We start from the raw sequence: 18,607 nt of genomic DNA, 5'->3' as shown, positions 1-18,607 counted from the left end.
GGTTTTTTCAGAGTGATTTCATTTGATGAATAGTGGTCCTTTAAAATGATAGTGGCACGTTTTAAAAACACCATTGGAATGTCACATCCAGACCCCTGGCATCCCTTTTGAACTATATTTTCAACACTACAGCAGCCTTGGCAGTCACTATGGTACATATGAAGCTGGGTTCCTTCCTACTATTCTGTATGTGACTGTGTAATAATGTTTCTTAGAGGGTCAGACATAAATTTCATGCATCTGTAGGCAGGGGCATTACTACAGAGGAAGCAGACTCGGGGGCCCAGGAGGTATAGGGGCCCGTGAGGTCCTTATTCATATCCAATTTCAATAAATATTGGTAAATCTCTAGACATTTTGGGAGCCTGAAAAAGAATTGCTGTGGGGCCCATTTATATCTAGTTACGCCACTGGCTGCAGCTGTGAAAAGTGGCCATTTGAAAAAAGTGTATAATGGGCATGTACATAATGGGCCATCTTTCACATTGTGTCAGCATCACTTTAATCAAGCACAGTCTGGTTGGATAAAAATAATAAAATGCCTACTTAAATTGACAGATTAGATTCTGGTTAAGAGAGAAAGTGCTCACTTTGGTAGCTCTAACTTGGGGTTCATGTTGGGCTCATCTCGTCCCTTGCCAGCAGGCCGTTCGTCAGCCTCTTTTTCATTCAGTACCTCAAGGGTCATCTCAATTTTCCCCTATTGAAAACAAAAACAGATTTATGAAATTAGCTTTTACATTCACACAAATTTCAGCAGTACTTGAAGGTCTCCATATTTCAGAAGGTGGTTTCTTTAAACAAGAAAGTCTGAAAAAATTATCAAGAAAAAATTGTACCTTACAGTTGTAAAATGTTTTTAAAATTCGATTTTACATTTTATGAAAGAATCAAAAGAGCCATGTTTTCAAAATATAATTGATTTACAATATATGGATCATAACATGCACATAGGGATTTCTAACTGAATAATATATTCTCATAAGTTATAAATGGAGTAATTTTTAGTTTGTAAAAGAAGATTTTGAGCAACTTCTGAGCTATTTTCCTGTTTTATTTAACTATTTACCAGCTTTCAGAGCTATGAATAGGCACCCAGCAGGCAAGGATTCATAAAGGGCCATAATTATATAGCATTGCATGCTTATTTTCTTGGCAACTGTCAATATATATATATATATATATATATATATATATATATATATATATATATATATATATATATATATATATATATATATATATATTGCAATGATATGTTAAGACTACTTTCTGTACAAAAAGCTTTAAAATTGTTAGGGATGCACCGAATCTAGGATTCGGTTTGGGATTCGGCCAGGATTCAGTCTTTTTCAACAGGTTTCGGACGAATCCTTCTGCCTGGCAGAACCAAATCCGAATTCTAATTTGCATATGCAAATTAGGGCGGGAAGGGAAATTGAGTGACTTTTTGTAACAAAATAATGAAGTAAAAAATGTTTCTGCTTCCCAACCCTAAATTGCACATGCAAATTAGGATTCGGATTAGTATTCGGCCAAATATTTCCAGAAGGATTCGGGGGTTTGGCCGAATCCAAAATAGTGAATTCGATGCATCCCTTAAAATTGTTGACACAAATAATATTCATTATTCTAAGGAAAAGCAAGCTTCATAAAAACAGGGTCCACACACACACACACACACACACACACACACATACACACACACACACACACACACACACACACACTATCATCACATAAAAAACATAAAATCTGGGATATTGTTTTTACTCAGATAGGATATCTTTAAAAGCAAAATGTATGAAACCAAATGGATTTCACAAAAAAAGATCTACTTTTGAGTAGTATTATTAAAGGGGTCCTCCACCCAAAAATCTTTTTGCATAATGAAACAAAATATAAAATTCAAAGCAATTTTTCTAATATACAAAAAAATGTTTTTGATTATTTTACTATCATTTGTAGATGTAAAGGCAGTATTTTTACTTTCTGGTTTTGGAAATAGTTCTAGGTCTTTTAATCAACATTGTTTCAGGAGTCAGATCAAACAGTTGTTGATTGCATTTGGAATGTCTTGGAACCTTGCAATATTTTCACATCAAAAATAGATCTCTGCCTCTACTTAATGCCCCATGTTATTTTGCTTAATTAATACTTAACTAAAAGGAGCCCCGGTTTATTAAATTCTTTCTTAATCAAATTATATCCTTACAGATAATATCCGTTTTCCATCTTTTTCTGCATAGCATGGCCACCATCCCTTCATGGATTTCTGCTCAAACAGAGAGGCCACCTTTGAATGGTTGGCCTGGTCAACTAAGTCTAAAGTGCATTTCTCTGGAACTTTTGCAGGCATTGTTGCTCGATGTAAATCAAGTTCTACAAAACCTAGAATAGAACGACAAACATAAAATCTTTTTTTAACTGGTAATCTTATGATAAATTAAATATTGAACAGCTTTTATTATTATGCTATATATTTATATGTCGCACCACTTCCCTAATTAAGGGCCGTGTAAGATATCACAGCCTCTCTTTAATTTCCTTGTGTTTTTTCAGGAACAGTCTCTCCAAAGCCATTCTGCGTTATGAACAAATCATTACAGCAGAAAATGATTTAGGCACTGAGGAATGCCTCCATTTTGGAGGCTTTAAGTTGAATCTCTATCATCTGGTGTAGGCAGCAGTTGCTGAGAATCATCACTCTGGGGCATCGAATGACAAGAGTTATTGCTTAGCAATTGAGGCGCTGCTTGGAGCTGCTGTAATGTTTACTGCTGCAGGCATACCACTGGCCTGCTATGCATTGAACGTCTTTATAATACTATTTTACTTAAATTTTTAACATATCTAACATTTTGAAAAATGTTTTACTAAAAAAAAGATACACCTGTGAAGAAGACAGGGGTGTAATTTTACATAACAGTGCAACTTAAGTAGGGCAGTCCATATAATCCAGTCCATGTAATGAAAACCTGTGCCATCATGGATCATCAGTAGTTATAGGGCCAATGTTCATCTGGCCTAGTACAAACATAAGCACAATGCTAAAATGCACAATGGTTGTCTCACCTTTTTTAGGCTTTGGTTGCTTTTTAACAAATACAGAGTGCCATTATTTAGGAATTAGCCTATGAGCTGTCCCTATAGCAGTTTTACACATATCGCAAATAATGGTGTTACACAAAAGTTCCCTTTTGTGATAACACAGGCCTCTACACACTGAGGGGCAAATGTATTAAGAATTCAAAAACGTTATCTCACATTATTTACTTTTTGTTTTGCAATTCTTGACATTGGATAAAGTAATTACAGCCACTAAAAATTGAATAACTCAATGGTGGAGGTGTATTTTTACCATTCAAACTATTACGTTTTTCGATCTCTATGGTTTCACCATGTATTTTATGGCAAATGGGGCAAGAAGCAAAAACACAGGCAGAAGGCCAGTCAATTATTAAAATATCAGAGAACATTCATACCTAAATAGTCATCCAAGGAGAATTTATCATTGTCCCATATCTGAAGAATTAGTTTGGGTGGCAGCTTAAATTCTGTATTGTCAAGGCTCCAGAAATGTTCCTGCATAAAAATACAGAATATAGATGAATGAACATATATCACAGGAAGTGGCATCATAATTGGCATCATATTTGGCATAATCACAAGTCTGCGAGTCTGTTTGCATAAGATTCGGCTAGCGGTCGGGGGCTGAAATCAGCTTGCAGATTTCGGCAGGCTGATTTCTGCCCTGTCTGGCCCTAGGCTAAAACTACAGATCTTTACCAAGTAAAAGGGTTATGAAGTGAATATGACATTTCAAAGCAAATGAAAGCAAATTTAATTTGTAGCAATTTTCCATTAGTTGTTTTTTGTTTTATATGTAATTGCTCTTGAAAGCAGTATCTGTCCTTCACTGTACAGGCATGGGACCGGTTATCCCAGAATGCTCGGAACCTGGGGTTTTTGGGAAAATGGATCTTTCCGTAATTTGGATCTTCGTACCTTACGTCTACTAGAAAATCATGTAAACGTTAAATAAACCCAATAGGCTGGTTTTGATTCATTATATCAAGTACAAGAAACTGTTTTTTATTACAGAGAAAAAGGAAATAATTTAAAAAAAAAATTGGATTATTTAGATAATATGGAGTCTATGGTAGACATCCTTTCTGTAATTTAAAGCTTTCTGGATGACAGATTTCTGGAAAATGGATCCTATACCTTTACTCTTCTAACTCCATGTTAATTTAAAACAATGTTGCAATTGTCAGCTTTTCTCTATCCAAGACCCCATTTTCCCACAGTGATTCGCAGACTGACTGATTCTCCTACTTTGCAAGACATTGTGGGAATTATAGCCTTGCAAAATTGTTTCTCTCATACATTTACAAATAGTTTGGCATTGGAAAATATGTGTTATAAGAAAAATTGGTGTTATAAAAGTTGCTACCTTTTTAGAAACAATGCACAGCTGTTCGGCCGGCAGATATTCAAATGGAAAAACAAATCTCCAGTTAAAGTTTCCTTCCCCATCCAGTGACCTGTAGTGCACATCTGTTTTCTGCTTATTTTCTTCATTGCCAGGAATCCACCTGAAAGGGACATTAGCATGTAGCTAAGACTTTTAAAACATAGAATACTATGGTACATTTTGTAGGGAAAATTGTGATAGTTCAGTCTGTTTTCAGTCAAAGGGCTTGATTATATAGTTTATTTAAATATCTTTAACTGTCATTTTAACTTTTTTTTTTTTTTTAAAGGAAATATCTAAAATAGCTGATTCACTAGAATTTTTTGCAAATCTTATCAAACTATGTTTTAAAATGGCAAGTAACTGCAGTTCATGTGGAAACTGCTGTAGTGATAATTAGCACTAACCATTGCACCGGTGCACTTTTAATATATATTTATACAGTATGGGGCAGATTTATCAAAGTTCTAGGTGAAAATTCGAATTTATCATGTACCTTCTCTTTAAAAATTCGACTTCAACCATTCTCCATCTAAAACCTGCTGAATTGCTGTTTTAGCCTATGGGGGACCTCTTGGAGTCAATTGGTGGACTTTGAAAAATCCATTTTTTTGGGGAAAAATAGATTCAAATTCGTTCAAATGCGCTACTACTGATTCGTACAATTCTAATTAGATTGAATATGGACCTATTTGATCGAAAACAGACCTATTCAACCAACAAAAATACCTCAACTTAATTTCGGTTGGTTTTTTTGAATTCAAATGTCGAAAGTTTTTTAAATTTGATCCTTGATAAATCTGCCCCTATATGTGTGTTTGTGTGTGCAGCGATTGCATGCCTCACATTTTCACATTTAATGTAATAATAAAGTATATTTTACATACTTGGCAGATATTGTTTGCTGTGTTAGAGTATACAAAAGTCAGGTCTTGAGGTCTTCATGAGGCTTTTTGGGGCTTTGGCTTTTCTAATGTGCTCATGATCTACATATGAATTAGTCATATCTTACCCCTTCACATAAATATCACTCATTTCTTCTCCAGTAATACTTTTCTCATCTAGAATGACATCTTTGGTATTCCAAACGATAACACGAAGTACATACCTGAGATACATAGGGTAGTATGTTAGTCTTTAATGTTAAACGGCAAAAGGAGGTATTTCATGCAAACTATGCAAATGAACAAAAACTTGGGGAACTTGATTTTCTAGTAGCAGTTACCATTCAATAATGCAAATTTCAATAATGTACTTCTCTAGAAATTTTCAACAGATCTAGATAATGCAAAGTATTTTGAAAAATATCACATTGATTGTTTACATGAAATACATTTTAATGGCCGATATAAATATTACAAAGCAAGCTCTCTGGATTCTGTGGTCCCTTCTTTAGGCTAACATTTTACAAAAAAAAGCTGAAACACACAAGCCCATATATACAGTACATACACTATCTGGATATATGTCTATTATACATTGCAAAAAAATAGTCAGAAATCAGTCTCAGCAGGGTGCAGATTTATCAAAGGTCGAGGTGAAGTTTCTAAGTGAAAAACTTCGAATTACGAGCTATTTTTTGTGTACTTCGACTAGGGAATAGTCATACTTTGATTCGAAGTTGAAAAAAACTTCGAATTGAAGTAGATCAGAGTATGATTGTGCGATTCGAAGTAGGCCGAATTCGGCCCACTTCGAACCCAAAAATCTTCGACCACCATTCGGTTGGTCTTTTTGAATTCAAAGTTTGAAGTTCTTTTAACTTCGACCTTCGATAAATATGCCCCTAAGTGTACAGGATATGAATCCAGGGCCCAAGATTAAAAATTTTACTTCTATGATTTACTGTTCTACCATTTACACCACACTTGTGGTATATTTTATTGGACTTACCTTGCAGAAAATGTTTGTAAAACTCAAAGACGTTATGAACTTTTAAGGATACTTACTTCTTTGCTTTGCGAGGAGTAATATTGAATGGTGGTCCAGGAGGTCCTAAACTTTTTGGAAAAACATCAACCCACATTTCTAGTTTCCCCTGTTCGAATAAATACATGATATAAGTCACTGGACAGCTAAAGATAATGCATAGACAAAAGGGCATTAGAAAGCAGAATATCATGTAAAATGGAGCTTCTATAAGTAATCTGGATAACTCAATAAACCTGGTTACTCCTAATCATCATGCCTTGATCATGTGTTGCACCATACAAAGATATCAACACTTTATGGCTTCATGTGCACAGGAATATTACCTCTTCAAAGGCATGAACTAGGTATTAGAGTATCTAGTGATTTAATTTGCGTTGTGCAAAATTCATATATAAAACCATAACTGGCCATTATGAAGTCACTTTTAAACTTACCTGGGAAATGTTTGGCTGGAAAGTGCTATACAAAGTTCTAGTTTCAACATGCTCCGGAACAAGCCCTTGATTTCTAAGGACATATAGAGCAAGACGCTCATTTGGTAGTCCGAGGTGCTGGTGAATTTTTTTGTTATTTTCTGAAAGGTAATCAAGTTCATGTAAATTCAGTTATATTCAGTTATTTAATCTGACTTTATTCAAAAACACTTCCTAAATACCAAACAAGCTCCTAGTTTCCATGTTGTGCAAATTGTTCTAAAACATCAAAGTGTATCTGCCCCTTGCAGTCACATGATTAAAACATTTTGAATTTAGCTTTTCCAAATGTTAGCGTATTGGCAAAATCCTAATCTTGGTAAATATCCCAGTATGTATCTCGATATTAGTCCAGTTCTGGATTCAATCAAACTTTCCACTTGATCTTCCACTCGTCTAGTAAGTTTTTTAAGGCTCATCAACAGTTGATAGAGAAGCCACCTCCACAATGGAAAGAGCCTTTCAATAAAGTCAATGTTAGTTTAAGCACAAGGGTCCTTCCTCTGTTGCAAGTTACAGATTCATAGCATATAATATATTTAGGGAAGTGAAAAAGCCAAAAAGGAATTATTTAAAATTTGCATGATTTGATTTGCAAGTTTGTTTGGAATGTTTCTTTCATATGCTGGTAGGGCTGAATGATTTCAATATTATAAATTAGCTTCCAATGAAAATACATTTGCTTTTGGCCAGGACATTGAATATTATTTTAAATGCTCTATCAATGTTGTTCAATATGCATTTTAAACCATTTCTCTAAATATAAACAATTAAAAATTCATAAAGTTTTGAAAGTATGTGGTTTATCTCTCCCCCCCCCCAAAGTGCCCCAATACTGAGGGCTGCGTTGGCTTTCTTTGTCAGCACAGTTTTGTTGGGGCCTTAGCTTCAGCAGGCAACTGCCTTGCTCTCAGTATAAATATTAGCAAAGTCCAACTCAAGCTCAGTTCAGAAAGATAAATTAAGCAACTCAATATCTTGCACTGTCATTTTTTTTCTTTTAGAATAAAAACACTGTGGAGCCCTTTAGAAAGCTTATAGACTGATAAATACTTTGTCAGAAACCCCAAGACATTGAAGATAAATGTAAAACTCAGACCTATAAAACATATCTAAAACGACTTAATTTTAGAAACATGAGTGTATTAATGGGTGTTAACAGAACAATTTTTTGTGACTTGTTTGTATTTAGCTATTCTGCAGCATACTATACTGAAGAGCTATGTATTTAAATAACTGCATAATTCCATGTATGGAAGATTCCAAAATAAATATATAAATCACTTCCTACAAGAACACAGGCTTCTCATATACTGTAAGAAAGTAGGGCATCATACCAAATTCTTGTAATGTATAGTCTCTGCCTGAAAAAGTAAGTCGTGTTCCATTCTCTGAGTACACAGGGGGAGCAGAAGATTTTAATCTGGCAAAGTTCTGTAGAATTTGGGTGGGTGTCAACTGATCCCTCCACTGATTTATTCCTGTGCTGAAATATAAAATTACAATTTCAGTTATCTGACAAGTAAAGTTCACACCACGTTATGCTATGTTCACACATTTTAATACATGCAAGGACCTTTAATATATATTATTATAAATATATAAATATTATATGAAGGAAAAAATGGCTGATGATTGCAAAGCCACAGTAGACCAGCACTATACTCATTATTCCGCCCAATTAAAACATACCATGTCAGAGCAGAGAGGAGACATATGGCTTAGCATTGTTTTATAGGGTGGAAGATGAGCCAGGGAAGAAGAGTCCACATGCAGCTTGTACAATAGTTTATGATTTTGTCTGGTTCTTTGTAAAAGTTTCAGAGAAATAAAGTTGTAGAAAAATAAGGGGCAGATTCATTAAAGGGATACTGTCATGGGAAAAACATTTTTTTTCAAAATGAATCAGTTAAAGGAGAAGGAAAGGTTAAAACTAAGTAAGCCTTATCAGAAAGGTCCATCTAAATATACCAGTAAACCCCCAAAGTAATGTTGCTCTGAGTCCCCTGTCAAAAGAAATACTCTTTTCCTTATTTTCCTTTTCCTTATAATACATTTCTTTCCTTATTGTGTACACATGGGCTTCTGTATCCGACTTCCTGCCTTCAGCTTAAACCTCATTGCCCTGGGCAAGAGCATGCTCAGTTTGCTCCTCTCCCCCCACCCCTCCCTTCTCTACTGTAATCTGAGCCCAGAGCAGGGAGAGACTCAGGCAGGAAGTGATGTCACACCACATTAATACTGCAGCTCCTATTCTAAACAAACAGAGAGTTTCTAGAGCTTTTTACTTAGGTATGGTAAAACATTCTACAGAATAAATATAGAATTCTAGCTTGTACTATTGCAGCTAATCTATTGGCAATAAAATGCCTCTGTAGCTTTCCTTCTCCTTTAATAGTGCTGCTCCAGCAGAATTCTGCACTGAAATCCATTTCTCAAAAGAGCAAACAGATTTTTTTTATATTTAATTATGAAATCTGACATGGGGCTAGATATTTTGTCAATTTCCCAGCTGCCCCAAGTCATGTGACTTGTGCTCTGATAAACATCAATCACTCTTTACTGCTGTGTTGCAAGTTATAGTGATATCACCCCCTCCCTTTTCCCCCCAGCAGCCAAACAAAAGAACAATGGGAAGGTAACCAGATAACAGCTCCCTAACACAAGATAACAGCTGCCTGGTAGATCTAAGAACAGCACTTAATAGTAAAAACCCATGTCCCACTGAGACACATTCAGTTACATTGAAAAGGAAAAACAGCAGCCTGCCAGAAAGCATTTCTCTCCTACAGTGTAGGCACAAGTCACATGACCAGGGGCAGCTGGGAAATTGACAAAATGTCTAGCACCGTGTCAGATTTCAAAATTGAATATAAAAAAATCTGTTTGCTTTTGAGAAATGGATTTCAGTGCAGAATTCTGCTGGAGCAGCAATATTAACCGATTAATTTTGAAAAAAACATGTTTTCCAATGACAGTATCCCTTTAAGATTCGAATGGTAAATTCGAATTTAGATTTTCTTTTTGGTCAAAAAACAATTTTAAATCACCAACTCAAATTTGAATTAGAATGTGAGATTAAGTACAACTCGACCCCAGAAACAGTTTTAATTCGAATATTCGCCACCTAAAACCATTCAATTTAAATACAATTCGATTGAAATTTTCGGGTTGTTCGAATATTAGACTGAGTTTTTTCATAAATAACCTCCCATTCGAGTTATGAGTAAATTATAATTTATTCGAATTTGTTCAAATTTATTAGAGTTAAAAAAAAAAATTCACATCAATTCAAAATTCGACCTTTGATAAATCTGCCCATAAGTAGGGAAGGGATAAACACATAATTGCAGCTAACAAAGTACTAAGAAAGAATAGAGAGATCATGACTAATATCATGTATTGTACAGTGAATGTGTATTTAATGTTCTGGATAACACTTTGAATGGAAGTTCAGCACTTTAACTTTGTCAATAGCTCTTATATTAAAAGAGCTAGAGAGGCAATAGTGCAATGTACAGAGTGCATACCTTGCATAATGCAAGTGTAACAGAGTACTCAGGATCCATTATTATTATTACGTGTTTAATGTACAGAAGGAACTATTACTTACAGTATATAATCTTTTGCTTTTACATGCAAAAAACAAGATAAGTTGGTTGAAATAACACAGGCGCTTAAATCAACCAGTGCAGATGCCAATAACAGACTTTTGCTGGCATTCTCTAACTTATAGTAGACAGATCAAAACTAATTGAAGAACAATTGTTATAGGTAACCTTACACAAGTGTAATTTAACATATCAATAAAACATGCAAAATGTAATTATAGGAAAATATATTATCAATAAAGCATATTGAATGGGTGCCTCAGCGTATGCCAGAAGTGCATATTTAATAACCGTGGAGTGGAGATCATAAGTCTATGGTACTATAAAATTGCTGCTGTCAAAGCTCACTTACATAGACAAGCAAAATTTTGCAATCCTGGGGAAAGGGGTTATGTTTAAAAAAAAACAACATTCGTTACCTCTAATCAATGACTACCTATTAATATTAAACAAGTAGGCGATGGGAAATGCAGAAATGTGATATAGAGATGGAATTGAGACTCACATGCAGTAAGTCTGTGGCAAACCACAGTGGCTTCCAAACCGAGAGAGGAATCTGTTCTCCAGATCTATAGTTGTTTCTCCAACTTTTTCATCCCGGGTTAATGTATCATAATCATACACAGAGATCTTAAGGTCTTTCTCTTGAGGTAAGAAGCAGTTGAGTTCATACATCCTGCAACAAGTATCAATACTTAAGTAGCTTGAAGTGCACTGTGAAATAAAGGTATCCCTCCAAGGTTTCTCTCACCCACAAATTAATCTCAGTGCTTAGGGCTCCTTAAAGCGGACCTGTCACCCACACATAAAAAGCTGTATAATGAAAGTCCTTTGCAAATTAAACATGAAACCCAAATATTTTTTTTCTTTAAAAAGATCTATACCTTTTATAAACTCATTTAAACATTTCAGCTGTCAATCGTATATTGAATGCTCCTCCTCTATGACTCAGGTATAGAGGCGGGGCAGTCACTTCCTTTCACTTTCCATTCAGTACTTCCTAGATGTCACTGCTCTCCTTACATTCCCCCTCCCTCCTCACACTCTATAATTGTGCAGGGTACCATGCATGGGCTTTAGGTTCCCAATTATGGCACATACACAAGATTTTGGGGGGATAAACAACTTGCTTTGTCACAAAATGGCACCTGCCTGCTTACTATGATTGTGGATTCTAAGACTGAAGGAAACCATTTAAATAATAAATATAGTGTGAGTAAACTTTATTTTGCTCAACTAGCATGTTAGAAAATAATTTTGAATTATTTCTTAGGGTGACAGGTCCCCTTTAATGACCTCCATTTCATGGACAGGCCAGCCAATAAATAGTGTGTGACACATGCACAATCACTGCAGGCATGCCATTGACTGGCTAAAGAGATATCATTTGAAGGACTTCAGGTTCTTTTGAAAAACAGATAGAATGCGACTTCAGAGATGCTGATTGTAATATAGGTCAATTTTTGCACACAAAATTGGCTTGTGGTTTACCAGAATGGTATAAAGAAGAGGCAGCATATGGGAGCAAAGTACTGTACATATCTTTGCCCAATGTTGGATGCAGTGATAGTAAAAAGAGTCCTAATTAGGAATTAATCATGCAGGTTAACCACGACTCATGTGGCAGAAATTAATTTGTTTCAATCCTCCCATTTCTTTGTAAAGTTTTTACTTTCTTGTTGTACAGTACATATTATAGCAGTGGACTGAATGAACAAATAGTATACCTGCCAAACACGGGGTTCAGTGTATTTGGAATGTAGTGATCTCGATCTTCAATCACCTTTTTATTCAATGTAATTTTAATATATGGGTCACACTAAAGACAAATAAAAACACATTAAAGACAACATTTGAGTAGCTAGCATTTATGGACATATTTCAAAGATACTTGGTTGGACTGTATTTAAGGATTCCCAAAGACTGTGGGATAGGAGAGGCATTAAGAAGAAGTTGAGATAGCTGGACCCCATGAAAAAGGACTAGCTACTGGCAGACTTCATCCCTTTGTGAGACGTAAAGCTAATAAAGCAGTCGTAGGCTCCAACATGGAGAGGCATAAGCTGCCAGCATAAAGACTAAAGTGGATGGACTTCAGGAAAAAGTCTTTTTTTATGGTCTTGTAATTTCTGCCACTGGCTGTGACTTACAATCCATGAACTCTTTGGACCAGTTTAAAGAGTTCAAGCATGATTTAAGGGCAAAGACACAAGCTCAGATTCAGGGAAATTAGTCGTCCAGCAACAAATCTCCTCCTTCTTTATCGGGGCTACTAATCTCCCTGAACTGTCTCCCGCCGGGTAGAATGTAAATCACCGGCGGGATTTCCACTTAGTTTTCTGAAGTAACCTCATGAGGAAACTTCGGCGACTTCGGAAAACTAAGCGCTCTGAAAACGAAGGACTCAGATAAATATCTTGCTTTCACTTCAAAAGTTAATAATGGACTTCAAAAAAGCCACTATAACTTACCAGTCCATTGTTATCCTTTGGTTGCAGATCTATCCCTCTCACAATGTATATGCGAACAATACACTCCTGAGATTCACTACCTGGCAGTTCTAGGAATTGTCGTGGAGGATTTGGAATGTTTGGATCATCTGAAAGTGGGTATATACGGAATGAACCCTACAAAACAAAAATATTTCACAACTTGTTACAGTGTACTTGTTAACTATCATTAAGTGATCCAATACGAATATATTATGTATATACAGTTATAGGATCCATTACCCAGAAAGCTCCGAATTGTGGGAAGGCCATTTCCCATAGACTCGATTTTAATCAAATAATTCAAAACTATTACCCCAGTCTCTATAATAATAAAACCTTGTACTTTATCTCAACTAAAATATTATTAATCCTTATTGGAACCAGAAAAATCCTTTTGGGTTTACTTAATGTTTAAATGAGTTTTTAGTAGACTTTAGGGAACAGTTCTGTGTAAAAATAAAAACAAATATAGGCTGTGCAAAATAAAAACAATTCTAATACAATTAGTTAGGCAAAAATGTAATCTATAAAGGCTGGAGTGACTGGTTGTCTAACAGAACAGAACACTACTTCCTACTTTTCAGCTCTCTAACTCTTAGTCAGCGACTTGAATAGGGGCCACATGGGACCTAACTGTTCAGTGAGTTTGCAATTGATCCTTAGCATTTAGCTTAGATTCAAAAGCAAACAGTTATGACCCATGAAGCCCCCCTCAAGTCACTGATTGGTTACTGCCTGGTAACCAATCAGTGGAAACCAAGAGAGCTGCAAAGCAGGAAGTAGTGTTCTGGCTATTATGTTACACACCCAGTCACTCCAGCCTTTATACATTACATTTTTGGCTAACTAACTACATTGAAAGTAGTTTTTATTTTTACACTGAACAATTCCTTTAAGGTATGAAGACCTCTTATTCAGAAAACCCCAGGTACCAAGCATTCTGGATAACATATCCCTGTACACACACACACAGCAGTTACACAGTTAATTTGGGTTGACCCATCCAAATGACCCCATGTGGTTGTTAGTGCAATTTAGTGAAATCTAGCGCTTATGGTAGATGTCATTAATTCCATAACATCCACTTTTTCATTATTAATCATCTTTATGTTATTACACTTGATACTGCAGTTAAACTGAGAAAACTTGACTTACTTTAAACTCTCCTACCACAGAAGGGTCATCGCTGTCTTCTGTCTTTCCTCTATATAGTTTAAATGTCTCACAGAAGTCTGTAAGGCCACGGAACTCAGAAACATGTTCCAGCTCACTGTTAAAGACCTATTAAAAAAAAAAAAAAAAAGAGAATTATACCATTATCTTCGAGAACTAAAATGCAATAAACAAAATTAATTTTAAAGTCACAGTAATAGTTCAATTTAAAACTTTTGTTATATAAATTTGTATTGTAAGGCAAAATTTGGTGGTCAGAGTAGAAGCTCAGTAAGACAAGACATACAACAAACAACAACAGTTGATGTCTCGTTTAGTTGTAGGCTTTGATACATTCAAAAGAAAGAAAGAAAATCAATGAAAATGTGCCAAGTATGGGCCCCTATCTAGAACACTGCAAGCATAGTGTAAAGGTCAATATCCCTAATCAAGAGTCTCCTAGACAAAATATCCTTTACCAACTGTGTAGAATGTAAATCTTACTGCCATCCTGTGCCTTATAGAGCCAGCTCACTGCAAATATAAGCGGCATTTTGGATGCTAGCTAACTAGTGGTTTACTAGTGGCATTGTAAACTTACGCCATTTAGTGTCATTATTGCACACAAATAAACATGTTCAAACAATTCATAAATGCCTTTAGATAAAACCTATAGATTTACTAAAAGCAGATTGGAGCACTCACTTGTCTTTATATTGCCAACTCCAGAACTATATTTAAGCAAACATTGTCAAATTATAATAGTTACCTTTAGGGTGGAGTATCCTTTCTGGATATACTGGCCACACTTCTCAGGCTCTCCGATTGAAGCATAGTACTTGCTCCACCAGTCCACAACTTCTTCCTCCTGTAAGAACATCAGTGCTTAACACATTATGCACAGAGAGGTTCACTAAATGACTAAATTAAAAAATTTCAAAAAAAACAGAACCACCTGCTATGGTATCTTTTGCTTTCCCTATGATGTGCAATGACTGCTTTTTGTAATAGAAGCTACACATTGTAATAATATTAAGAGACATATCCAATCATATCCTATCCAGAATGTGTGTTGGTTAATATACAGTGCTGGTTCCAGATGCTACAATGGTTCTAGCCTTCATGTACATTTTGGTGCTACTTGGTCTTTCTGCGGTAATGTTGGCACATCTATATACATAAGTAAGGTACAAAAATTAGATTGTAAGCTGAAGTAAAAAAAAAAAAAACCCATCTCTAATCACAAAAGTTTGCACCAATTTGTCCTCAAAGCAACATTCCTTGCAGTGCATAGAACTAATACACCTAATCATTACATTAATAATAATTATTGTCTCTGCCTTATGTGTATTTGATACGGATAAAAGTGTTGCTTACCTTTTCTTGTAGCTATTTCCAAAACATAAGAGCAGCGACAGTAACAGGTTGGGGAAAAAAAAGAGAAAATATATATTAGAAATAATGTATAATATATCAGTTGTAAGACTATAAAGGACAGCTCCCAAGATAGAAATGATTGTTTTTAGATATTGTGCGTTTATTACATACTAAGCTAATAATAACTAAAGGCAGCCCCCATGGGTCTTTCTTTACCATTACTGAGCAAATATGCACCTGGGCGGTAACCCATGGCAATAAAGCTAATTTTTGGTTTCATTGTTCTAACTGCAGCTGGTTGAAACAAAACCTAATTACCGATTGGTTGCTATGGGCCAATGCCCAAGCTTATAAACTCTCCTGTTTATAAGAAGACTCCAAAATTGCAGGGGCAGAATATGCTATAACACAACTCCTTTGCCTTCATGGGTGTTGCACCCAATTTGGTAAACTGTGGGTGAACAAAATGGTTCCGTTATTAAACTAATGAATATATTGAAAGAATACAGTACATAAAATGAAAAAAAAAAGTGTGCTACTATAACAAAAATGATTTACTTATTCTGTTTGCAAGAAAAATGTGTTTGTTTCCTGTACTGAGGGGGCTATTTACTGAACTCCGAATGCAGAAAATCTGAAAAAATTGTTTGTATAAAATTGGAATTTTCAAAAAAAAAAAAAACATACAGTTTTAGAAATGTATCATACCCCGTGGATGGAAAAAGTCAGAATCCAAAAGTCTCAGACCTGCCAAAGTTGGATATAAGTCAATGTGAGAAATCCCAAAAAAATTTTGGGAGTTTTTGGGTGGAAATTCAGAAAAATTCGTAAAATTCTTACTTTTTACGATTTTTTCCCACAAACAAAATTTTTGGGAAAGTGTATTAATAAATAAAGTGAAAAAAACTGTGCTGATTTGGTCTGAATTTTTTCCAGAAAATATGGAGATAAATTCAAACTTTGATAAATGGGCCTCTTAATGTGACATTATTAAAAACACAAGTATGTTAATGCTTTATGGAAAATGTCATCTTTATTCATAAGTAGTGGGCTAGCAAGATGCAAGACTCATAAAAATCAGTTTTTCTGAATGACTCATTTATAGTTATAACATGACTAGAAATATTAGAAAGGCTACATTAGGCTAACAAACTAAATCACTGAAATTTTAAATATATAAAATATATATGAAAAACAGGGTTTATTAAAAACGGAGGGGGATTATATACTGACATCTATAACAAACTTATTCTTAATACTGAACTATGGACATGTTATAATGCTTAAAGTATGTAATAAACCAAAGATATTTGGGAGGTGAGAAAGATCATATCTGTGAAAAAATAAAAAACAAACCAACACCTCTCAAACAAATGTGTTTTCACTTGGAATGCAATTAGTTGCACCAACTTGGAAGGAGGGTACAAATATTCAGATAAGATTTTCATTGAATCATAGCTGTTGACTTAGGGGCGTACACCAGATTTTTTTGTACATAGCGCATTGGATTGAAGAAACCCCATATCAGTCACATTAACAATTTTATACTCCTAAGTAAAAAGTAAGGTGTGCCAGAGGCCTAAATTTAAACAGTTCTATGAGCATGCAACATTAAAACTTACCTTTTGAGAAACAATTAAATCATAGATACCTGGAAACCATGTATGTGATCGTTTTAGGATACTGTATTGTATAATACTAATTTTCTGATGCAACACACATAAATGGGGATTTTGGAGAGAGAACAGTGTCAACTTCTGGCAAACACCAGCTGCAACTATGCCTTCCTAAATATGAATCAGTTAAAGGGGAACTATCATGAAAATTTAAAAAGATCTTTTGTTATAATAAAGAATATATATAATATATAATAATAAATATATATATATATATATATATATATATATATATATATTATATAATAATAAATATATATATATATATATATATATATATATATATATATATATATATATATTGTCTTATGTCCATGAAATAAAGTTTATATGCAATTTTTATTTTCACAATAGTTCCATTTAATACCAATATGTAGGCAAAAACGTCATCATCAAGGAAAAACTTGAATCCTTTAAGGTGAATTCTCTAATGCAGTTGTTTTAAGACTGTTCCAGATGAACTACATGGAGAAAAAGGACCCAGACACTCCCATCTAAAATGACCTCAGTCTCTGGAAGCAAAGTAAATACAAGAACCATTGGTAGGAAGAGGGGGGTTTGATTGGTAATCAGAAGTGAACAAATCTAACATCACAATGTCCACCTCATTACTCAGTGCCAACCCACTGATGGAAAGGTCACCACCATGGAGGAGTGGAAACATCTTAGGAGTGATAAATGGAATTTCACCATCTGTCTTGGTCTGACAGATGCTTGGAGACACTACAGAGGAGAAATAATGGACTGGGTTGTGCTAAGGCCCCCAGTTCCATTGAAAACAAATCTTAAGGCTGTGGCATCAGTCCCCCAAAGTCAATGTCCTAATGGTTACTAGTGGTTTTGTGACTTAGTGGAAGCAAATCCCACCAACAGTTAGTGTAGAGGCTATTAGACCAGTAAAGGGATGCCCAACTTCATCTTAAAATTCTTGGTTTGGGAATAAGATACTGGACAGACAGGTGCCCAGATGTTTTTGACCATATTGTGTATATAGAATCACTATGTTATAAGCCAATAGTTCCAAGAATATCTATATCTGCAGCAAACAAGTTTTCAAAATCTCATTCTAACGGACCTTTGAGGTAGTCTTCCAGGATTACCAAATTTCCCCAATTTTCTTCTTAACTATCCTTCAGGCAGGGCTTCCAGACAAAGGATAAGGAAAAGACACATAGCGCCCAGAAATCCTCAAGCTAAACTAGAAGTTCAGAGAGTATTTATAGATATATTTCCTGTTGCAGTAAAACTAAAATCTCCCTCCAAAATCCCTATTCAGAAGTAAGGTGAGATGATTTCCAAGAAGCCCTAAAGCCCAGGTGTGACAAAATGCATTGTTAAATAGCATACATACATGCACTGTGGTTGGAGAAGCCATTTTTCCGATTGCTGTTGACATACTGCTTAACAACTGGAAATT

At 35.1% G+C, this 18,607-nt stretch overlaps 1 protein-coding gene across 10 annotated transcripts in view; it reads right to left on the bottom strand.

The window, feature by feature from the left end:
- The window catches only part of myof.1.L (myoferlin, gene 1 L homeolog), a 102,666-nt gene that overhangs the window by 2,531 nt on the left and 81,528 nt on the right, over positions 1-18,607 (bottom strand). For 6 of the 10 annotated variants that reach the window (XM_018225305.2, XM_018225308.2, XM_018225306.2 and 3 more), the window contains 15 exons: positions 18,542-18,598; positions 15,515-15,526; positions 14,907-15,005; positions 14,141-14,266; positions 12,965-13,120; positions 12,221-12,312; positions 10,999-11,169; positions 8,220-8,368; positions 6,844-6,983; positions 6,427-6,515; positions 5,490-5,585; positions 4,457-4,598; positions 3,486-3,585; positions 2,216-2,391; positions 591-700 (listed from right to left, as the gene is read on the bottom strand). In XM_018225305.2, the coding sequence (XP_018080794.1) occupies positions 591-700; positions 2,216-2,391; positions 3,486-3,585; positions 4,457-4,598; positions 5,490-5,585; positions 6,427-6,515; positions 6,844-6,983; positions 8,220-8,368; positions 10,999-11,169; positions 12,221-12,312; positions 12,965-13,120; positions 14,141-14,266; positions 14,907-15,005; positions 15,515-15,526; positions 18,542-18,598 (1,715 nt within the window). The remainder of the gene's footprint in view (positions 1-590; positions 701-2,215; positions 2,392-3,485; positions 3,586-4,456; positions 4,599-5,489; positions 5,586-6,426; positions 6,516-6,843; positions 6,984-8,219; positions 8,369-10,998; positions 11,170-12,220; positions 12,313-12,964; positions 13,121-14,140; positions 14,267-14,906; positions 15,006-15,514; positions 15,527-18,541; positions 18,599-18,607) is intronic. The other 4 variants (XM_018225310.2, XM_018225311.2, XM_018225312.2 and 1 more) reach the window with 1 other exon arrangement.

This window comes from Xenopus laevis, chromosome 7L (genome assembly GCF_017654675.1).
Source record: "Xenopus laevis strain J_2021 chromosome 7L, Xenopus_laevis_v10.1, whole genome shotgun sequence".
In the NCBI taxonomy this organism is placed as follows: domain Eukaryota; kingdom Metazoa; phylum Chordata; class Amphibia; order Anura; family Pipidae; genus Xenopus; species Xenopus laevis.
This window is presented reverse-complemented; position numbering and strand designations above follow the sequence as displayed.